Source organism: Stegodyphus dumicola, chromosome X1, assembly GCF_044657685.1.
Source record: "Stegodyphus dumicola isolate Sdum_Otavi_A_Nest chromosome X1, ASM4465768v1".
NCBI classification, from domain to species: Eukaryota; Metazoa; Arthropoda; class Arachnida; order Araneae; family Eresidae; genus Stegodyphus; species Stegodyphus dumicola.
In genome coordinates, this window is record NC_140780.1 from 235353581 (window position 1) to 235374488 (window position 20908).

A 20908-nucleotide genomic window follows, 5' to 3' on the forward strand; every position below is an offset into this window, starting at 1 on the left:
TGTTAAATAGTGCATGGACTTTCCCACAAGTATAGTGCCTAATAACTTAATTGATAGAATGCGAAACTCAATTCCTGCCGGTTATTTTGTTTATCTGATTATGACAAAGCAGTGAAGGTTAACATTTTAAGGAAAGAGGTACCTTCACGGAGGATTTTCTAAGGGAAACTGGCTCGTATACAAGTTGCACAAGAGGAAAACCACCAAATGTCTGTGCAAATAGCCCGTTTTCGTGCAACTGAACTCTGGTCTTGTAAAATATGTCTCTTCTATTCCACATAAACTAAACTAGATCCTACAATGAACCTGGCGAATTCTCCCATAGGTAGGAATAAAATACCAGAACAGAAGAAGGGGGGAATAACCCTTTATTAATTTCAACTAATAACAGAAAGGCACGATCTTCGTGCTTTACAATAACACCGTCAACTTTCGGTGAAACTTAAACGTAGAATATAAATCAATTCAAAGTCTAATTAGAATAGTGCTGGATTAGCATTCTAAAATATGGCTAACTTAGGTTGACTCAACAAAACCTAGCAGGCGCGACAATTATCCGAAATGGTCAAGGGGCTTACTAGCGTAACAGCGAGATAGCAACGAAACGTGCGCTGGTTAGGCAAAACACGCTCTGAATAAACTCAGAGATTCACCCGTTTAAATGCTCACTTCACTTAACTTTAAATTTATATCTTTGCGAGGGGAAGTTGAGCAGTACAGAAACGATAACAAAATTTGAATAAACTGTTAGTTAACTAAAAGAAACCCTACAATCCAACTACTAGTATTCAAAAGCTTTATTATTTGGCCGCTGATGAGTTACTTTTCTGCCAAACACATATTCGATATTAAATGTCTTTCCAGTTACTTTTACGAAAAGCTTTTGTCTTTTATTTATCACTCACATGATTTCTGCATAACAACGTTTCCATTTTCTTTGTTCAGAAGTGGAAGATATTGCAAAAGTGGAAGATATTGCAAAAGTGGAAGATATTACAATTACCTGCCCATATAATAAATTTTATATTTTGTTTGTTTTAACAGTTATGACCTAAAATTTATTTGCTTCTAAATCCTGCAGGGCAGTGCCCATTCGTCCATTGTCTCAGGGCATTTTTCTAAAATGACTTCATTAGTACTTAACTCTCATATGCCTTTCGTTACTTGATTACACAAGCATTGACTCTCATAATTCGTTCGCTACCTTCGCAAATACAGATTAGAATAAAATCGTATTTAAGGTTTAAACAAATACTGATATAGAATATTTATGCTGTTATATGTGAAAGCTACTAATGAAATCAATTACTATTACTAGGGTTTACTTTTAATTTTTATATATATATAATTAACACCTGCCACTTAAAAGTAGAACCTAACATATAAAAGCAATTCCATTTAAACAGAAGTTTAAGTTCTTGAAATTGTGACTAAAACGGATAAATCGCATAAGATTTTAATAACAATAGTAGGATTTAATTTTGATAAATTAATCGCTCTAATATCTCATTTTCGCTTCCGTTTTGCTTACAAACTTCTAATTACAGCATTTAAAGAACTATAGCTTAATTATAGCTTAGATGTAATTACGTTTACGAGACACCGACTATACTGAGCATTTATTATAAATCGAATATCAACTCCTAAAAATATGTTTTTGGATTTCACGTCTTATTAAAATATATGCGTATAATTTCAAACTCGTTCTTCTCATATTAAGTACTCAAAGTCAGCTAATATTTAAATTCAGCACAGCAAAACTATTTAAGTTCTGCTGTGCTGAATGAGATATGAAAGGCAAATGTATATTTCCTGAACTCTAAAGTGAAAATTTTAATCTTAGATTATATGTGAATCTGAGTTCATTTATATTTTTTTTACGTCTTCCAGTGAGCGAACTGTGACTAAAGGTATCAGAAGTTACCTTTATTACAAACAGCAGTATATCCACATTATTATATACGATTTTTTATTCATCTCAGCATAGCTGGTACGATTTCTTTTATGCAACTAATTATCTTTTTTTAAACTTCTGTCCAGACATAATTACATCTGTTTTTAAGCTTCAGGTTACATGAGCTATTTACATAAATAGGTAGAAGTAAATAACCTGACAGGAAATAGAATTATCTATAGGTAACAGGCCTGATTTCGTGGAAACCAAAGCTACTCTCGAGTTCAACATAATTTCTCTTTAATTGCGAAAATATTAACATTGAAGCGATTGTTATAAGCAAATATTCTTCAAAGTAGTCCAGAAATATTTCATCATTCTGCAGATGTATACATGCACTGGGAAAATAATTTGGTTGAGCTGCAGAAGCGAATAATTAGTTCCACAAATATTCCGAATTTTCAAGATTTTATTATGATTATGAACGAAAATCATGCAAAAAATGAAACAAAATAATATTTTCCAATACCATTATGTCTTTCAGCACAACCGTTTAAGTAGACTTTAGAGTTCCCTCTAATGCTACTAACATCCGCAAAATCAAACTCGATCAAAAAATAGTAAGATTTGAAAATAATTTTCCAAATTGATTGGAAAAGACGCATTTTAATATCATATATAAAATAAACAAAAATAAACCCTATGTCGGCTTTATAGTTTTAAGATAACTCAATGATTTTCGAGACGGTCAAAAAATAGGTTTGTCTTTCTCAAAGAGGGAAAATAGCCTCTTCTTCAAAATATGAAGCCCAGAACGACGTTTCTTAAACAACGCATTGTAAAAGACGTCTCGAACTCCATATATTGCGTATTTGGTACAAAATCCTCCTACCCCCGACCACTACTAATGTGTTGTCTAAAATCTTAAGAAGAAAAATTTGGGAAAAAATAAGATTCTAAAGTATAGAACTCCCGACGAAGGCGTCTGATAACATCAGTTTCAGCAGAAATAAGATTAAAACATAATTTAACTGATTGTTTGTTTCGCAGAATACGGCAACGCGCGGCAGGATAATCTGACTAAGGACAAGGGTGCTTTTGCGGAGGCCTTTCTAAGCACGATTTTTTTACTTTCTACTATCTACATTCAGGCATCCTAAAGGCAAATCTTAATTAATATACATAGAACAACATAATAACTTATATCGCTTGATACTCTGATTGCTCAGAAAACTGAAGAATTTATTTTATTGCCTTCACTACAAAAGGAATTTTATTCAGTTTTGGCTGCATGTACATCAAGCGTAAAGATGATTCTTGTATTTAATAAAATTAAGTCATTTAAAATAAATACATAGTTTATATTTAAATACCCTTTTCAGTCGAAACGAAGCTGAAAACGTACTGAACAGCTATAGCTATGTAGGCAGGTAATGTATCATGCCAAACAGCTTAGGGATATCTAACTTGAAAGGAAAGCCCCTCTGGAGATATTTCTTCAAGGGAAACTTTACCCTATTTACTCCTTTCCCAGTGTCCACATTCAAAAATTAAAAAACGTTCATGCAATCCCTAAACATGCTTTTTTATCTTAACTTTGTAGATGGCTTCCTGAAAGAAATTGGCACATATTCGCATAACGAAATCCATGAAAATCCAAGCAACCTACTCATTCACTCGCCGGGAACTGAACAAAATTACATGCTTTCTCAGAGGCTATTAGTGGCGTTACTCAGAGAAGAGGTTGATCTTGCTTGAAGATGCGTTAGTACTTCAGATGTGAAGGCCCCATTCTGCAAGCTGAATCGTTCTGAGTTTATTCGAAACAAAAGTTTTGTGAAACAAATTTAATGAAAGCGAAAACATTCTATCACGAAAGTGCTAACAAATTTTTTTATCTCGATAATATTCTATTGTTGCTTCGCGCTTCTAAATCAAAATTTTCAAGACATTTAATTACTGACGTATCGAAGATAAACTATTAGACTAGAAGGTCACTAAAGCGCACAGAAATTTATTTATTTATTTGAACAATTGAATCCAGGACATCTCATTAAATCATTATCTCTAGTGAAATGAATGAATGCTTTTATGTAACTGAACCACTGCACTTTTTTTTTTAAGATTCATCAGACTAGCAGCTAATGAATGTGCCCAGTTAAAAGCAAATTTGACACCAACAGCCCTTTCTTCCTTCGCTTACTCATATTTTTTCTTAAACAAGGAGGAAAAGCAAGCCATAGAATTCTGATAAGCATTAAAAGAAAAATAGATTCGTGCTTAATAAAGTAAGAGAAAATATGTTCTTCATTTGCCAAAATAAATATAGCTTATTTTAATTTGTAGCATTTCGAGAATTTCCTAAAATCCAGCGTTCCGTGAGATTGTACTTTTTTAGCGAAGAGCTGTCTCGAAATTGGGAAAAAAAATCAACGGAAAGCTCAGTACACGTCGTATAAATAAATTATTTATAGTTATCTAAATATACTAAATGTCATGCATGCATTTTGCAGACAATAGATATTTCGGAAGGAGAAAGAGACAGAGAAAAACCACAAAAAATTAAATTAAACTTTTTCGAGCTCTATCCCATACGATGTATAATATTAACTTTCTATTGTACTTTCTATGTACATGAATGATATTTTCTATTTCTAAATACTAAAAGATACTCATAAAATGGCCTTTTTTTCTTTCTCTTTGTTATACTTCTACTAACAACGTTCATCTTTATTCTGCATCGATGGATTCGGATTATGATGTCGAGCCATAATAATGTGGTTAACAGAAGTTGTAGTTCAGTTAATATGGTAATTGTTCCTGAAAATTGAAAAATATCATGCGTAAGTATTGAATTTTATTTTTTAATTCAGCCTTCCTATCCCCGAAGCATCATATGTATGGGGCAAAATGAAAGGTATTTGATCTATTAGAAAGTATTTTTTCAGTATTCTGTTTAAAGATTTTATTTAATACAATTAACGTAATTTTAATGAGTTTGTAGAGTTCCTCACTTTGTAATACTAAGTTACTGTTGGAATTAAAGAATCTTAAGAACTGATAAGCGAATAATCGCTTTAGTTCGTGTGACAGGAAATAACAAGATAGAAGGTTAAACTAGCCCTTTATTATTCCAACTAAAATTTAACAAAATTCCGTCTTGGAGTGTACAATAAAGCTGATACTTGGGCTTTGAACTTAATAGACTAAGAATAATACTAAACTAATCTAAACTAAAAAGGTATAGCCGAAGCTATCAAAATTCTAACAGAGTTGTCCCCTTAACGTTAATAGACTGCGAAGCTATCAAGGGCCTAAAGTACGGCCGAGCGTAATAATAGCTTACGAGAGAGTAGCCTAAAAAGGCGGAAGCGTGCAGTCAGAATACCTGGTATCTCTCTCACTAAGACCGAAGAACTTCGCGGTTACATACCACTCTTCCTCATTATGTATTCAGACGTGATTCTAAAACTACGTTCTGGCCGGAAGTGGTAATATTAAATTAAGAATCGATAAGAAAGGAACTTTAACTCAAAATTTAACTGTTAATAAAATTAACATAATCCTTACAAGGTCTCAATTAACTAATAAAATTAAGATTAAATTAATTGTATATTCCATTAAAGATATATTTCCTGTTCCTGTTATTAAAGGTTTGGTTAGTTTATTTGATTGTAGAAAAGCACTCGAGGGCTATTTGTCTAAGGGCAGGGACAAGCCTTCGTAGAGAACTTTTAAGGGAAACTGGCTCGTATACACGTTACACATGTGGAGCCTATTGTTGAAGGAAGAAGATACAATGCATTTTAATAGTATTATTAGCTGCTCTTCTGTAGAGATACAGCTTCAAACTTTATATATTGCCCTAGATTATTTTTTTATTTTACTTTACGATATATATGTTATATATATATATATTATATATATATATAGATAGATAGTCTGAACACTTCTGGAAGCATTACTGCTTATACGTGATCCCCGCGAAATTCTCATCTTTAAATTAAAATATAAATTTTATCAGGAATAAAACTAAACTGCTATTCAGCCGAAAAATTACCTAGTTGAATTTGGCAGTTGTATCACGTCATTCGGTGATTGATAATTTTTATACTTTGATAAAATAAAGAGTTAAAATATTGCTTACATTTTTAGCTAAGAATATGCAACTATTAGCCCTTCATGTCTGCACTTTAAATTTATGATCATCATAAAGTGATAAATAATATCTGTCATCTGAAATAAACAGGCGTCTTAAGTTGGTGCATAAGCAATATTTGAATAAATACTTTAATTTCAATAATTAATAGCTTAAATGTCAAGAATTATTTTTAGTATGAGTCTGAGCGGAGTTGAAGGGCATGGTAATTTTTGTAGAGCTTTTACTGAAAACAAATTTGCAAATTTTTGATTTACTAGTGCCATTATAACTAATGTACCGCAGCAGTTATTCTATGATTATTCATTTTTTCTTACCTGAAAGAGCTTGTTACCCTCAGATTTATACTATGAATAGAAATATTACTCCTTTTATTTGGTGAAAGAGGTATAAGAAATATCTATTTTAATGACTGATATATCTTACTTTTAAATCGCATAAACTAAGTTACGAAATAATATCTAAAAGGGATACTTTTCTGAATTAATAACACAGGAATCACTTTACATGAAATGCAGGTATTTGATGCTCTAAACATTAAAAATGCGCTTTTTCCAGGTAAACATTCCGGAACATTCGCAGTGTCACAGTAAGTTTGTTTAATAAGAAAAATTTTAATTTTTAGCTTGAGAGTTTTCTATTTTTCTGAAAAAAGATTTCTGTCGCTTCATTATGCACTAAAGGTAAATATTTACCTGAGAAAGGGTCAAGAATATGAGCAAGCGTGTAACTGTTACTTGTTGTATTAACCTGCTTTCTTTGGACATTTAACTGCTGTTTAAAATTTTTATTAAAAGTACTGTACAGTTTTTCACAATCATTTTATATAATCTTTCTTAAACTATAGAAAGATATAATGTTTAACAGTAGAGAAAAATGTGATAATGTGAAATAATCCTGCAACACCGAATACATTATTTTTAACTAACGTTACGAGTAAAAGCAATTTGGAATGAGGTAAACTGAAACTTTTTTCAACAATTTGATTAAAAAAAGGGGGGCACCTTAAAATTCTAATTTCTTCCCGAAAAGAGCAACTACTGTAAAAGAAACTCAACATGCAGTCAAAGTAATGAGATTGATTATCAAACATGTCTTTAATAAAACAACATCTATGATTTCATATTCACTTCACATCTTCCAGGATAAATTGTTTCAAATTATGCTTTTAGTAATATCGGCAGTATGGACTGACGTCCTTTCCTTGGACTAATTTTATAAGGTTTAGCCAACACCGCGACTAAGTTTAATTTAGGAAAATAAATGCATGCATAAATATAAGTTAATACTTACATAAAAAGCTGAACATAGAAATCTGTAGGGATTGCAGCAAAGCTACTCTGGATGGTGATGCATCAAACTCTTCCATCAAATTTTTAAAATACACTCCCAAACTCTTTCCATGTCCTATAACAACTATATTGACAGTTATTGTACCTAATAGTACCATCCAGCCCCATCCACCATCGGGGGGTATTATCATTTTTGGCGAACAGTTTCTTTGGTTGACCTTTGACAAGTCTTTATTCGGACTTTCGAGGAATTCATCTCGGCCTTCGGCCGGCATTTCCGACAAGGAAGCAAGACTTGGCTTATGACCGCAACTGCCGGCAGTTCCGGTTATCTCGCTTCTTTCCGCTTCCGGTCTCGGGGCCATTGGAACTATATGGAAGAAGATTTTGTTATAATTTTAAACTTTCGTATTAATATTTTTGATGACAAATATTTTCAGCTTTTCTGCATCATACTGAACATTAAGTATGGCGTTTTGCAAGGCTTAATACTTTGCTGATTTATGGTTTTTCATTCTTAATTTATGTTAAATTAGCTTAAAAAAACTCCGGTTGTTAATAAAAAAATAAGGGAGTAAATTAATTTTCAAAACAGGCGATTTAAGAAAAATAGCAGTACTACAATATAGGTAGAGATGTCAGCTTTTAAATCAGGAACTAATATTATGAAATTTAGATTTACAATGAAAACTAGTCTCCGCAGTTGATCTGCAGATTAAGAACATTTACCATGTTAAGGAAAGTATATCACTTATTTTTTTTATTTATTTCTATTTGAAATTATGTATTTTAAGCACACTTTTGAATATATTTATTTATCTTAACTTTTCCAAGAAAACGGAACGCAATTTTGACTAAAAGAATAATCGAAAACTTTAGCTGAGCACTTCAATTAAATTTGGATTTTTAAATGAACGCATTATTTTACGAATCAAAAGAACGCTATTTAAAAATTAATAATCGAAAACTATGAAATTATGTATGTATTATAAATTTTGTGTGTATTACAAATGTTTATTTAGAAGACCTTACTTTTTTTCATAAAATATACCAAACTATTACATCTGAGATTTAACCAAGATTCACGAGGTTTTATTTGTTCCTTTTCTTTTTTTTTTTCTATTCCCTTTAAACAGCTGTTTTGTTTAAAGCAGTAAGATAAAATGATAAACTCCTAAAAATGTTTAATTCACACTTTACTTCATTTAACTTACCTTATAACTCTTGGGTTAGATTTATTATATTTATAACTGAAAGCCTATAATTCAGCATTCTCTATATTTAAATTTTTATTCCTATAATGAATTATTAGTGAAATGTTCAGATATCTCACACAGCATATTAGCGGTTGTCCATCTAAATTCACAAATATTTCTAATCCTCTGTATCAGAAAGTTTCTCACTAATTCACTACCAATAAATTGGAAATTTTTACTTTACTCTCTAAGAATACTTGCCGGCAATAATCTGTTGCTAGTGTAAACAGAGAGCTTTCACTTCTGCTAACTAAAACATTCGTTTTCAAAAATCCGCTTAATTAAGTTGCACTTCGGAAAGAAAGCAAACTGCTGAATTAAACTATTCGTATCTTGTTTACGTTTATTAACATGTCATATCCCAGCACTATCTTTCTTCCGTTCTCCGAGCTCGGCAGTACATCCACCGGTTCTGCGGTGAATGGGGAAGCATCCATTTATCTGCGCTTACCGGCTAATGAACGGCGCCAAGGAACTCGCCAATGGAGTCTCCGCAAAAAACTTTGTCGCCATTTCAGTTTCACAGACACGTTATACTTGCCATTTAAAAATTTAAGAATACGGTAGGTTTATAAAACCGAAAAAAAACTTAATATTCAAAAGTTTAAGATAAAAAGAAATAGAGCAGGAAATTGCTTATTTTACGATTAATGTGTTTTGTTTTGATTTTTAGAAATGGCTCGACGTAGATAAAACTATATACTATCATCTGTCTTTAGAATCAGTAAAGAACTTATTTATGCGTTCAAAAAATTGTTATTTACTTCTGAATTTGTCTACAGTAAAATATGCAAAATGAAAATTAATTTGCGTTATACTTTCATTAACAAATGTTTGAGACTATAAAAGGACATCTGTAATGAAAAAAAAAAATTAATATCTTGTCTAAAACCCATTATTTTGATAACCTCATAGCATCTTTTAGGGGCTCAGTGAATTAATTTCTTATATTAAATTTTCGTATCATCACCTTATGCCGCTTCAGTTCCAGGGAGTGGAAATTCACAAACCAAGTTATATGTTTTAGGTTATTATCATTTTGGTGTTGGTGTATTTAATTATGGCAAAGCACACGAGGACTATCTGTCTAAGGGGAGGGATGCCTTTCGTGGAGGACTTTCTAAGGGAAACTGGGTCGTATACACGTTACACATGGGGAAAACCACGAAAACGCCCATGCAGCCAGCCCGTTCGCGGGATTCGAACCTCGGACCGAACTACCAGTGTTCAGCGACTTTACCGCTCGGCCGCTGGTGGGCTATTATCATTTTGGAAACTGAAACTGTCATTTATGTTACTGTGCGTATATGGTAACATGGTGATTTTTAGAATGTCTATTTATTAAAATCGATCCGTACGTCCATCAACGAGATCTATTGATCCAGGATTACTGCGAGAGAAAACGCGCTACATCATAATACTCCCACCACGATATTTAACGATACCTTCGGCGGTTGCGAGATTAAATAACTCTATTCCAAATACAAGCGATGTGTCAGTTGTAAATTTGCAATGCGAGCTGTTGTTCGTTTGCGCCCACTGCGGTGCCTAACTGGAATGCGAGCTGAGCTCGTTGATGCCCATCAAAAGGTTATTGCTAAAATGAACTGTCGTTTCATGTATTCTCTATTGACGTCTAAAATCATTATTCAATCCGAAAAGATGCAACTGAACTTCATTTCGATAGAAAATAATACTTTTTGCCAATTTTTCTAAGCTTTGTGAGCTTTTTAACAAATAGAAGCCTCGGTACCAATTCTCGGTACAAAAGTGGAGAAAATACTTTTCCACTTTTGTACAGAGAACTAGTTTCTTACGTGGTCACGTGACTGAAATCTCTTCTGCCTTTTTTCTAGCCATTCTAACGTTGATATAAATTCGCACTTATTTCAATCGCAGTATCAGTTACTTATTGGAAACAATTCACGACAGAAATGAAATGTATGATCCATTTTTGGCACAGATTTTTGCGGTCTGCTAATTTTTGGTCGATTAAAACGTACACCATTCTTTAAAATTTGTACTTGATATTTAACAAATGACTTGTCTCCGAAGAATCACAGTTTGTTGACTTCTTTGATAGAAAACATCTCCATATCTGCCCGCGTTTTCGTTTTGTATAAACGAAAATAAATCGACGAAAGGCACATTATAAACTGACTTTGATGTTTCTATGCCAGATACCCTAAATTGCTTTATTAGACAAATTGTCTTAAAATTATGTTGCGCATGGAAAGAGCAACATAATTTAAAGACAATTTGTCTTTAAATGCATCCCCCAGATGAAAGAGTAATTCTGCAGATTTGTGGTTTTGACGTGGTGTCAGTGACATATAAGTTATAAATAATAATAATAATAATAATAATAATAATAATAGTAATAATAAACTATACACCGTATTACTTATAAGTGATTTTTAACTGTGTTACTACTTCGTACTTGGCGGGGTTTTTTTGTTTTCTTTTTCCGTCCTTCTAATGCTAGTGTAAATTCTCTGGACTCAAATTTTTTCGTGAAATTGTAAATATAAATCCTAAGCCGAAAATTATTTAGTTTGTGTTTAACTTTTATGGGCTATTATTGATTTTTACCTACCGAATCTTTATTTTTGTCTTTGTATGAACGAGGCTATAAATTAATTCACTTTAAACTTATTACAGTTTTAGCATTTTATTATGGCACAATATGAAGAATGCGTATGAATTTTAGAATAGATGAAAACTTCCTCAGCATTAAAAAAAATTTATCAATTGAGTAATTTTCCAATTTTTTGTTTTAACAAAGGCTGGTTTTCAGGATATCTACAGCACATTAAAAATGGTATGTTTTAGTCTAAAAATATATATTATCACTATTTTTATTTGAAAAAAAGTAATATAATAGTCACTTTTCCTTTAATTTCAGTTTTATGGTATTCAAATAATACAATAGTTAAATATATTTCAGGGGTCCTGAAGGACAGTAAACAGGGTCTTTAAACTGGAAGTGAAGAGTACTGTATAAGTATAAAGTTTTATTGAGAGGTACTCGAAAGAAAAATGGTTGCGAATTGCTGATTTAGACATTTCATTCTAAACTATGTTTGGTGACATAAATATATGTAGTATGTCATAAATATATATAGTAGTCAAAAATATATGTAGTATATATGTGTTATTTCAAGTTTATACAACAGACTTTTGAAATTTACAGATTTCACCCAAGAAGATAATAAAAGGAAAAATCCGATTCACGAGATTTTTTAAGAATATAAAAGTCCAAGGGAAATAACGATTCACCAAGCAACAAAAAAATCTTCGCTTCATCAGCTGAAAAGACTGAGTCTGAAAATGAATTGGGTGACACATATGAAAGTGAATTCCCATTTGTTCCTTCTAACAAGGAATCTGAACGAGGGGAGGGAACACCGAAACTTCAATTATGTTTTACGTGGGTCATAGGAAAAAAGCAATAAAATTCTATCGCAATGTAAGTAAAGATTTAGGGGGAGGGGTTATCGAAATATAGCTTACAGTGGGTTCAAAATAAAACTGAGCAAATGAAAGATTTACAGCATTCTTGTTTCAAACGATAGGGATGACTTTTTAAAGGAAATAGCTCTAATTCGCATTGCCAGTGAGGAAAGAATGAGGGCCACCCACCTGAATTTGGACGCATATCGTATTGGCTGTGTTTAGCAATTTTACCGCTCGGCTGCCAGTGGCCTTGAAATTTTTTAATTTTTATAATTTGATTCATTTCGCTAATTGGAACTAGTATAAAACAGATTATTTCTATGATCATTCTTTTACTGCACTTCATCTGTGTTATGCATTTAATCCGAAACCAGTGTATTTATTATCACGTAAAGTGTTTGTATCGGCCTGAAATGACTAAAATATAATACTTTTCTACAGTAAAAGGATTTCCAGCATTTCTTGTATTCTGACCTCCAACCATTGCAACAATTGTAACTAAATTTCATTTTTCATATAAAGTGAGTCACAAAAGTATTCAGCCACGTTACGATTTTGAAAATTTTAAATAATTTAAGTTGATAAATGTAGAAAAACTGAAAAATAAACATATTGTCTGAAAATTCTGTGTTTTCATTTCGATACTAAAATAAAAGTTAAATAATTCAAAACATACGAAAATTTTAGCTCTTAACAAAAGTAAGGACTAACCAAGACTCATTAAATTGTTTGGCAGCTCTCCGTAAATATAAAATAAACTTAAATATTGAATCATTAATATTTGTTGCATCACCTCTTGCACGTACAAATAAGCCTAGGAGGCATTCATTTATTCAGCTTTTGGGTCAAACAGCGACCAATAATGTTTCCATTGTGGTTGAAGTTACCGTTATTATTGATTTTTTATCTTTTATAGAAATTTTGCTTAAGGACATTTTTCAAATCTTCCCATAATTGTTCAATGGGGTTTAAATCTGGCGATTAAGATTTCCAAGAAGTTTAGGAATAATACTATACAAAAATCATAACTTAGTAATTAAAGCGGCAATTGTTTCGGACCATTGGCCTAATGAAAAATGAAGTCGCCATTTAGACTTAATTTATTTGCGTTCTCTTCCCCCCTCCAGATTTATTCTTAAAGTATATATAAATACATACTGATCCATAAATTCCAATGTACTCATTCCAGCCGCAGACATAGAATCCAAATTTTTACTGAACGTCTTTCATACGTGACAGCTGCGCGAAAATTCGGTTGATCAAACTCTGATCTCGGCTTTCACCTCATGCTTGTGTTAAGCAACTTGAATTTTGATTTGTTGTTGAAAATAATACTTTCCCAGAACATTCGATATGTATTAAAAAGTGTTTACACGAAGTCCTATCTGTTTATCGGATTAGTCTCTTACTAATCCATGGCTTTCTTCTGCGCCCATGGTGTCATCTATGCCCATTGTGTTCATAATATTCAATTCACTGTTTCAGTGCTAAAATTTTACCCAAAATAAAGGAATTTGCCTGGTTAGTACAGGAGGATTTATTCTGATTCATCTAAAGATTTGCTTTTCTTCGAGAAGATTCAGAATTTTTCATCTCCCATTTCTGGGTTTATTGTTTAAATTTTTTTTCAGATATCTTTTCAATACACTTCATACTAGAATAGAATACTGTTTGAATGTGGAATTTCAGTCTATTTGGAAATTTGTCTTTGCAATAATTTTGTTTTCTTATTCCTTTTCTGATAATGATTTGTCTTTCAATTAAATTAAGCTATCAAGGTCTTCGATATTTTAAAACTCAAATCACTTTCCAAGTTTAAATTTTGAAACTATTTTAAATAAACGATCCAGCTAAAAAATTACAGAACTTGCAGTTTGCATGCTGCCCATAACACATGATCTCTAAAATCCAAAACTTTGCATTTCCATAAGGTGACCAATTACTTGTGCATGCCTTTTTAGTTACTTTCATTGTTAATTGGTATTATTTTCTGAAATTTTGAATTAATTTATTTTTAATTTTTGCAAACAGTATTAAAACACAAATAGAAAATTTCAAACAATATGTTTGCTTTAAATTTTACTTCATTTAATCCTTTAAATGGTTTAAATTTTTATCTTTTAAAGTGACCAAATACATTTACTAACTAGTGTAGCTAATTTGTTTGGCACGTGAAGCATTCACTTCAGTGGGCGTTTCGGTTCTTCCGTTTTAACTCAAACACCTTTTAGGAATTTGGCAAATTTTTTACAGATTGAAAGGTAAAAGTTACTTATCGGGTACATATTCGTAATTTTCTCGATTTTTTTTAAATGATTCCCAAATTATCGATATTTATCATAAGTTTCCAAACATTATCACATGCGAAACGTGAACATACATTGCAATTCAAAATGCAAATTTTAATTATAAATAAGAATAAAAAGATACATAAAAATTAAAACACACTCCTCTCCATTCTTCCTATAATTTTTTTCCGCTATTCTTCTCCCCAAGTACTGAGCGATCTATTTTCTAACAAAAACATCTCAGAATTGCAGAGACTCGGCATCGCGCAAGTCTTGGCAACAATAGCTGTCTACCAAACGTATCTCTTCGTTGCTCCCTTTAGAAATTTTGCGGCAAAATTATGAATTTCTGCAGAAATTTTACCTCCCATATTTTAAAATTAAATTTAAGAGGAAAATATCATGATTTGCTCATGAAAAATCGTTGGAATTTGGAATACAGCAAAAATGGCGAATAATATTTCATCATAAATATGCTAAACTGAAAGATCAATCTACAATTCGATTGGTTATTTTTATAGTGAATTCATGTGAGGCTTAGTAAATTCTTACATTTAACAATTTTTGTTGACACGGCGAACTGCTTCCATTGTTAAAAACGTCGCAAGAGAAACACCGAACATTTTAAAGTCAAATTTGTTCCTGTATGATCAAGTATTTTACCACATTTTTATGTATAACAGCATTAGAAAATCACGTATTGAAGCTATTTAAGAGCATTTAAAAAAGCAAATAGTAAAGAGATTAAAAGCACGCATACGAAAACTGGGACATTGCTTGACTGAAGGATTGTTATTAGCATAGTTGTCTGAAGAATGGTTATGGTGCGTGGCTGCTAGAGTTTAGCGCATTCTGAAGATTTGACAACTCCTACTAAGGTGGTTGCAATAGCACGTAAGTACCACTTTCAACCCTTTTCATGGAGGAGAGCAGAGGGAACTCTTCCCCTCCAATGGCGGGCACAAGTCATCTTTAGACATTGGCCACTACTAAGGTCAGAAGCGGTGGTCACTTTATTGAGGAGGCATCCAACAGGTGGTCCACATTTGCCTGCTATGAAGGAACGGACAGTTATAACCATTCCTTCTCCGGGATTCGGACACGGAAAAGGCCTTTGGTATCTCAGTCGGCTTCCTTAACCATTAAAACGTCTTGTCGGCACAGACGGAACTAAAGCATATGTTTTACATGTAATTTCAAACACCATCTTTTTCCTTTAAAGGTAGTTACTGTTGATAAAAATAACACCGTCGTTGAGCAACCAACTGAGTCTTTTTTTCCTTGAAAATATTGCTATAATATCCTAAAAGGACACTGTTTTTATTTTTTTATTTACGCATCAGTTTCCTTTTTATTCAGTATTGCTTAAAGATTTTGATATTACGTGTTTTAATTTGAATCTTAACTGTTTCACATAACGCACATATTTATTTAAATTTTCGCTACGCTGCGTGGTTTTATGCTCCATCTCGCCGTTTTTTATATTTTAAATTTGCTTCTTATTCAAAAATATTTTCTTTGAATAGAAATTTCTTTTCTTAATCTTCTGAAATATGTGATGAAATTTATGTAATAGTTTTCAATCTGGAATTCTTTTTCTCACGAGTATTGAGAAAATCTAAAAAAAAAAAATATATTATTATTTTTCAAATTAGGGAGCATAGCCTTTCCACAGCCAATCAGGAAAGAAGTACATGAATATGTACATAAAATTTCACTTTAAAATATTCTGTGTTTCACTTGCAACGTATTTAATAATGGAAACAGTTTGCCGTGTCAACAAAAATTGTTAAGCATTTACGAAGCCTCATACGAATTCGCTGTAAAAGTAACCAGTTGAATCATATATTGGACCCTTCAGTCTAGCATATTTATGATTAAAGATCATTCGCCAATTTTCTTTACACAGCTTTTCAAATGGCCAAATAGCTAAGCTGGTTTAAGTGCTTCAGTTTCTCTCAAGCCTAGATCGGCTAAGTAGTTCTCCCAGCCTGCAAGGTAAATACGAACTACTTTTTTTTTTTTTTTTTTTTTATGAACAGAGCGCATAATTTTGACATCTCTATTTCCTCCAACAAACTCCGAAGAGTTACATGTAATTTCAAACACCATGTAATTTCATGAGGAGTTAAAAGTTATGACTAGGCTGGAATAAGCAAGATAAATTTTGTAAGCATATTATGATTTGAGTTTGTTTGACTGGACGAATCTCTCGTGATTTAAGTGCTGGCGTTTGAAATAAATGTTTCTGGGTTCGAATCTCACAACACTTTGCTTATATTATTTTTATTTTTAAAGAAAATTCGTTCTTAAACTGTATTTCTTCAGAAAAAACTTGAAAAACGACGAAGATTAAAAATTTCCAGAAGATAAAGATTCTGTCTGTTTTGGTTATAACTTTATAAGGTATTTGTCCCGCCTTCCTAGCATGTCTTCGTGGTGTGGTGGTCTGCACACTGGGCGCGTATTCCAGAGGTCCGCGGTTTGATTCCCGGTGAAGGCGTTGCTAATTTTTCAATCTCTCTTGCTTCCGAAAATACCTAATGTCTCTACAACTTATTAGCATTTTCCTTAAAATTATTTATAATAAATATGAAGACTTTTTATTAGCACATTCAAAACGTAAAATATTTCGGCATCATGTCCATTGAATACACGGAAAGCTCAGCAAGACTTAATTTTTTCAGAATATGCTCACCTTTCAAAATTTTAAAATACTTTATTAACATTCACTAATAGCTCCAACTCCTTATATGTTGCTGATCTTCATGAAAAAAACATATATGTCAGCATTTGCTCATCTACTCAGAAAAGAGGATACACTCAAATTGTTTGATGATTAAAGAATGATTCTTGATTTCATCATCTAAGAGATTTCTCAATTTTATGTAGTCAACATTTGTTAGTTCTTTGTTTGTGATTATATAAAAATTAAGAATGAGATGTAGAAAATAGCTTAAAAGCGGATTAAAAGGCAGAACTGACCGAAAGAAGTATCAGGAGATCGCCGGGTTCGATACACTGGTACCTATGCATATATAGAGTTGATATTGTGTTTGAGAATTAACGTTTAGTCCTGCAGAAACATTGCTACCTCTCAAATATTCACAAAGTACTGAAGAAGGTTTAAAATAATATTTTTATTTTAGTCGAAATTTGACAAAAAGCTCAACTTGTGCTACAGACGAACCACCACTTCTGGCTATTCAGATTAAGCAATAACAGGCAGTAATTTAATTGCCGTACTCTAATTGCCAAACTCGTGTAACGTAGTTTATGAGTATACATTCACTAGACTAAGAAACAGGCTGGCATGAGTTGTTTCACCTGCGCATAAGTTTAAAACATTTGCTGCCGAAAATGCCAAAACCTTAATATCAATTTTGAATAGAGCTAGCGAAAAACTAACAGCAGACGGGAGTGCTAGAAGCTTTCTTTCTCCTCGGCTTAAATACAGTCAAAGCTAATTTGCTGCTTGCTGAAGAATACGAGAAGAAGAAGTTATAGTAAAGATCATAATCATAATAACTGTTTAATTAAACATTAGAACCTTACTCTTATATACAGCATAAAGTACAATGATCGTGTAGGAAGGGCTGTGCATTTCAAATGAAACTATTGCACAGTGCACAAGAATTTGAAAAACATGAAATTTCTGTCGCAGTGTGATAACGTTCAACAGATAGTCCAGTAGACAATACCCTACGTAAAATTGGGAACTTGAAAGAAACTCGAAATGTGACTGAAGTGGCTGAGGAGTTCCGGATCACCTACGCCATTGTGGCACGAGCTTGGATGCTGTTTGAACGAAGTAACAAACGTCCGAAGATTTAACGGTAATCGTCTGCGAGCAGTCGTAGAGATAAAAGATTCCTGTACTGGCCTACAAGTGAATAGAGATCAGCGCAAACAGGGGATTGAAATAGCCAGACACAGGCAGCGTACTATTGGATATTCGATATTAGGCTTTACCTTGGATAAGGGCCTTCTCACGAGTGGTTTCTTCGCTAGGCGATCAGCACTGTATTTACTGTTCTCGCTCAGCCATCGAAGACGACATATTCCGTGGTGGCCGTTTTAATTAATTATGGAAAATCACAAGAGGGCTGTCTATTTGCTGAGCATACATATAACTAAGAGAAACTTTCTTATATTTATATTACACGTGAGAGAATCCAAGAAAACACCCCCGTGACCAAAATATTCGCCTGGATTCAAACCTAGATCGAACTACCAGTTTTCAGCTGTTTTGACCATTCAGCCTCAAGTGGGTCTACGACCGCAAGAATTGGAGAACACAGGAATCGAAGACTGAAAGCTAATTTTTTCTCATTTAACGATTTCGGACGTGAAAACATGAGAGAGCAGGTAAGATGTAATCAGTTCTTCAACATGATCGAAAGACACCAGTTTGGAGGTAGGGGAGTTCTCGCTTGGAAATGTAAAATACTTGGAGGGACAAAGTTCGATATCCTCCAAAGAGGTTCAGTTAGTAATTAGTGCTATTGCACCGAAGTTTATTCGTGTATATCGTTTATGGGGCTCTGAGTTCCTTTTTTACGAGAAAATGCTCTATTCGCCATAGAGCGGCTGTCCCTGTGCTATTGAAGAGTGAAAATATTCAGTTCCGGATCTAAACCCAATCAAGTGCATATGAGATATTATAAGAAGTAGTAGTACGCTGTTACCGTCAGCAACGATTCCGCAGCTGCGTCTTCACTAGAAGAATGGGCAATGAACCAATGTGCTTTGAAAGTTCTTCGAAAACTTTGTACTGAGTATGAATCGACAATGCATATTCTAGTAGATCGCAACGAAGGGTAACCAGATCCTCTACTGAAAACTGTATTCTTCTCACTCTCCTCCTGTCACATAGATATTTTTGGTCTTCTGACCTACTATGCTAACCACTTTTGAATCAATCCTTGGACTCCTTTCTTTCCCAATAGTGTTCACCTTTCTTGTAGCTAACACATGGGCGATATTATGAAATGTTTTGAAAGGAATGAAAATCTGCGTCCGGCCCGTAATTTTTGCATACTAGTGTAGGCGAACTCTATATTTTGTGTTTATTGTTTTAACTACTTGAGTCACTGAAGTCCGGCAAGAAGCAAATGCTAATTATTTGTTAATTTTTAGTTGTATTTTAAGATGTTTTAATAAACATAGTTGAGTTTTACGTCTTATCTGTGTTATTGGAGTTTAGTTAAACTTCTGTTTAGTTGTAAAAATATATCCGTCATAGCAAGAAAAGTTAATCTTGAGCAATCAAATAGCTAATTAGGTTTAACGTTGCAGTGATGACCAGTATAAAAATTTACGGCTGTAGTATTTTAAGAATATGGAAATTAGCGCCTTTAGATACTTTCATTTGACTTCAGACAGATAAATAACTATGGTTACGAGGCTGAAAACCATGGTTGGCTAATAACCATGACTGCGAGCCGCTGGATGAATCTGGCATTTTCTGGATTGTATACAAGCGGCCATGAAAACAACTGTCAAGCTTGATAGAGGAGCCTTGTGTTAAATTTACTTAAAACTCCTTTACGAAGGCATCTTCTCCTCAGGCAGGTAGCCATACTATGCTTCTCCATAATCAAATAAACCAAACCAGTATTTAACTTGGTGATACTTTGGAAAGTTATTTCTTACTTTATCTAGTATCATGGATAGTATCGAAGAAGTCGAAGTAGTCGTGAGAGTGTCATCTTTGAGAGGGTAAGGGTCTGCGTGGCACAAATGAAAATTAGACGAAATTACGTGGTACAAATGAATGTTAGACGAGACTAAGTGGCACAAATGAATGTTAGAAGAAATCGACAGATTGTTGGCTCCGGATGCTTTAGAGGCATACAAGTTTGATAAATTTTAGGTGGCGCTGATTAAATCTCTTCCACCGGTGAAAGGCAGAGCTTGGGTGGTTAAACTGAAAACAAGAGTTAGATTGGAAGCAGCTCGAGCTTCCTAACTAAACTCGAGCGCAGAATTAAGAAAATTGGCATATTTTGTCGAATTTCTGAGAAACCAAAGGACATATTTTAATGAAATTTGGTATTAATATACATTTATAACAGAGAAAAATATGTACCATTCAGAAGTCATTTTATGTGTGCATAATTATCAGTAAAGCTCATAGGACAGGGATGGCCGAAATCAACGTTATGATATCGAACTAAAACTGAGTCTAATACGGGATATTGTCTCTCATAGCTGGATATGTCACGCAGCGTGACGGCGTACTGGAGAAGATGGAGTTGAGAAGCCCTATGGCAATCGATACCACTTCTACGGCAAGGCACTTTAAACTCCGACATGGTTCTCGGAGGGAGATGACGAGATGAAGTTGCTCTCCCAAGGGCGTCTAAGACATGCTTTGAAGTGAGATCAGAGAGGGTCAGGAGATCTAGCTGGCCAATCCCCAGGGTGAATATCTTCCTTTCCAGTTAATCGTGCATTAACTGGAACAGCTTTAACATAATTTAAAGCTGAGCATTTAAATACCGTGAGACTGACCAAGTTCTAGGGTTGTTGGTATTTTCTGGTAGTGTTAATATTAGTGT

General features: G+C 33.3%; 1 protein-coding gene across 1 annotated transcript in view; it reads right to left on the reverse strand.

Moving 5' to 3' along the window:
• The window catches only part of LOC118192490 (putative monocarboxylate transporter 5), a 210639-nt gene extending 201649 nt beyond the window's left edge, over nucleotides 1-8990 (reverse strand). The window contains exons 1-2 of the mRNA XM_085807155.1: nucleotides 8560-8990; nucleotides 7347-7715 (exon numbers count right to left, since the gene is read on the reverse strand). Coding sequence (XP_085663281.1) covers nucleotides 7347-7710 — 364 coding nt within the window. The 5' untranslated portion in view covers nucleotides 7711-7715; nucleotides 8560-8990. The remainder of the gene's footprint in view (nucleotides 1-7346; nucleotides 7716-8559) is intronic.
• Between the last annotated feature and the right edge of the window lie 11918 nt (nucleotides 8991-20908).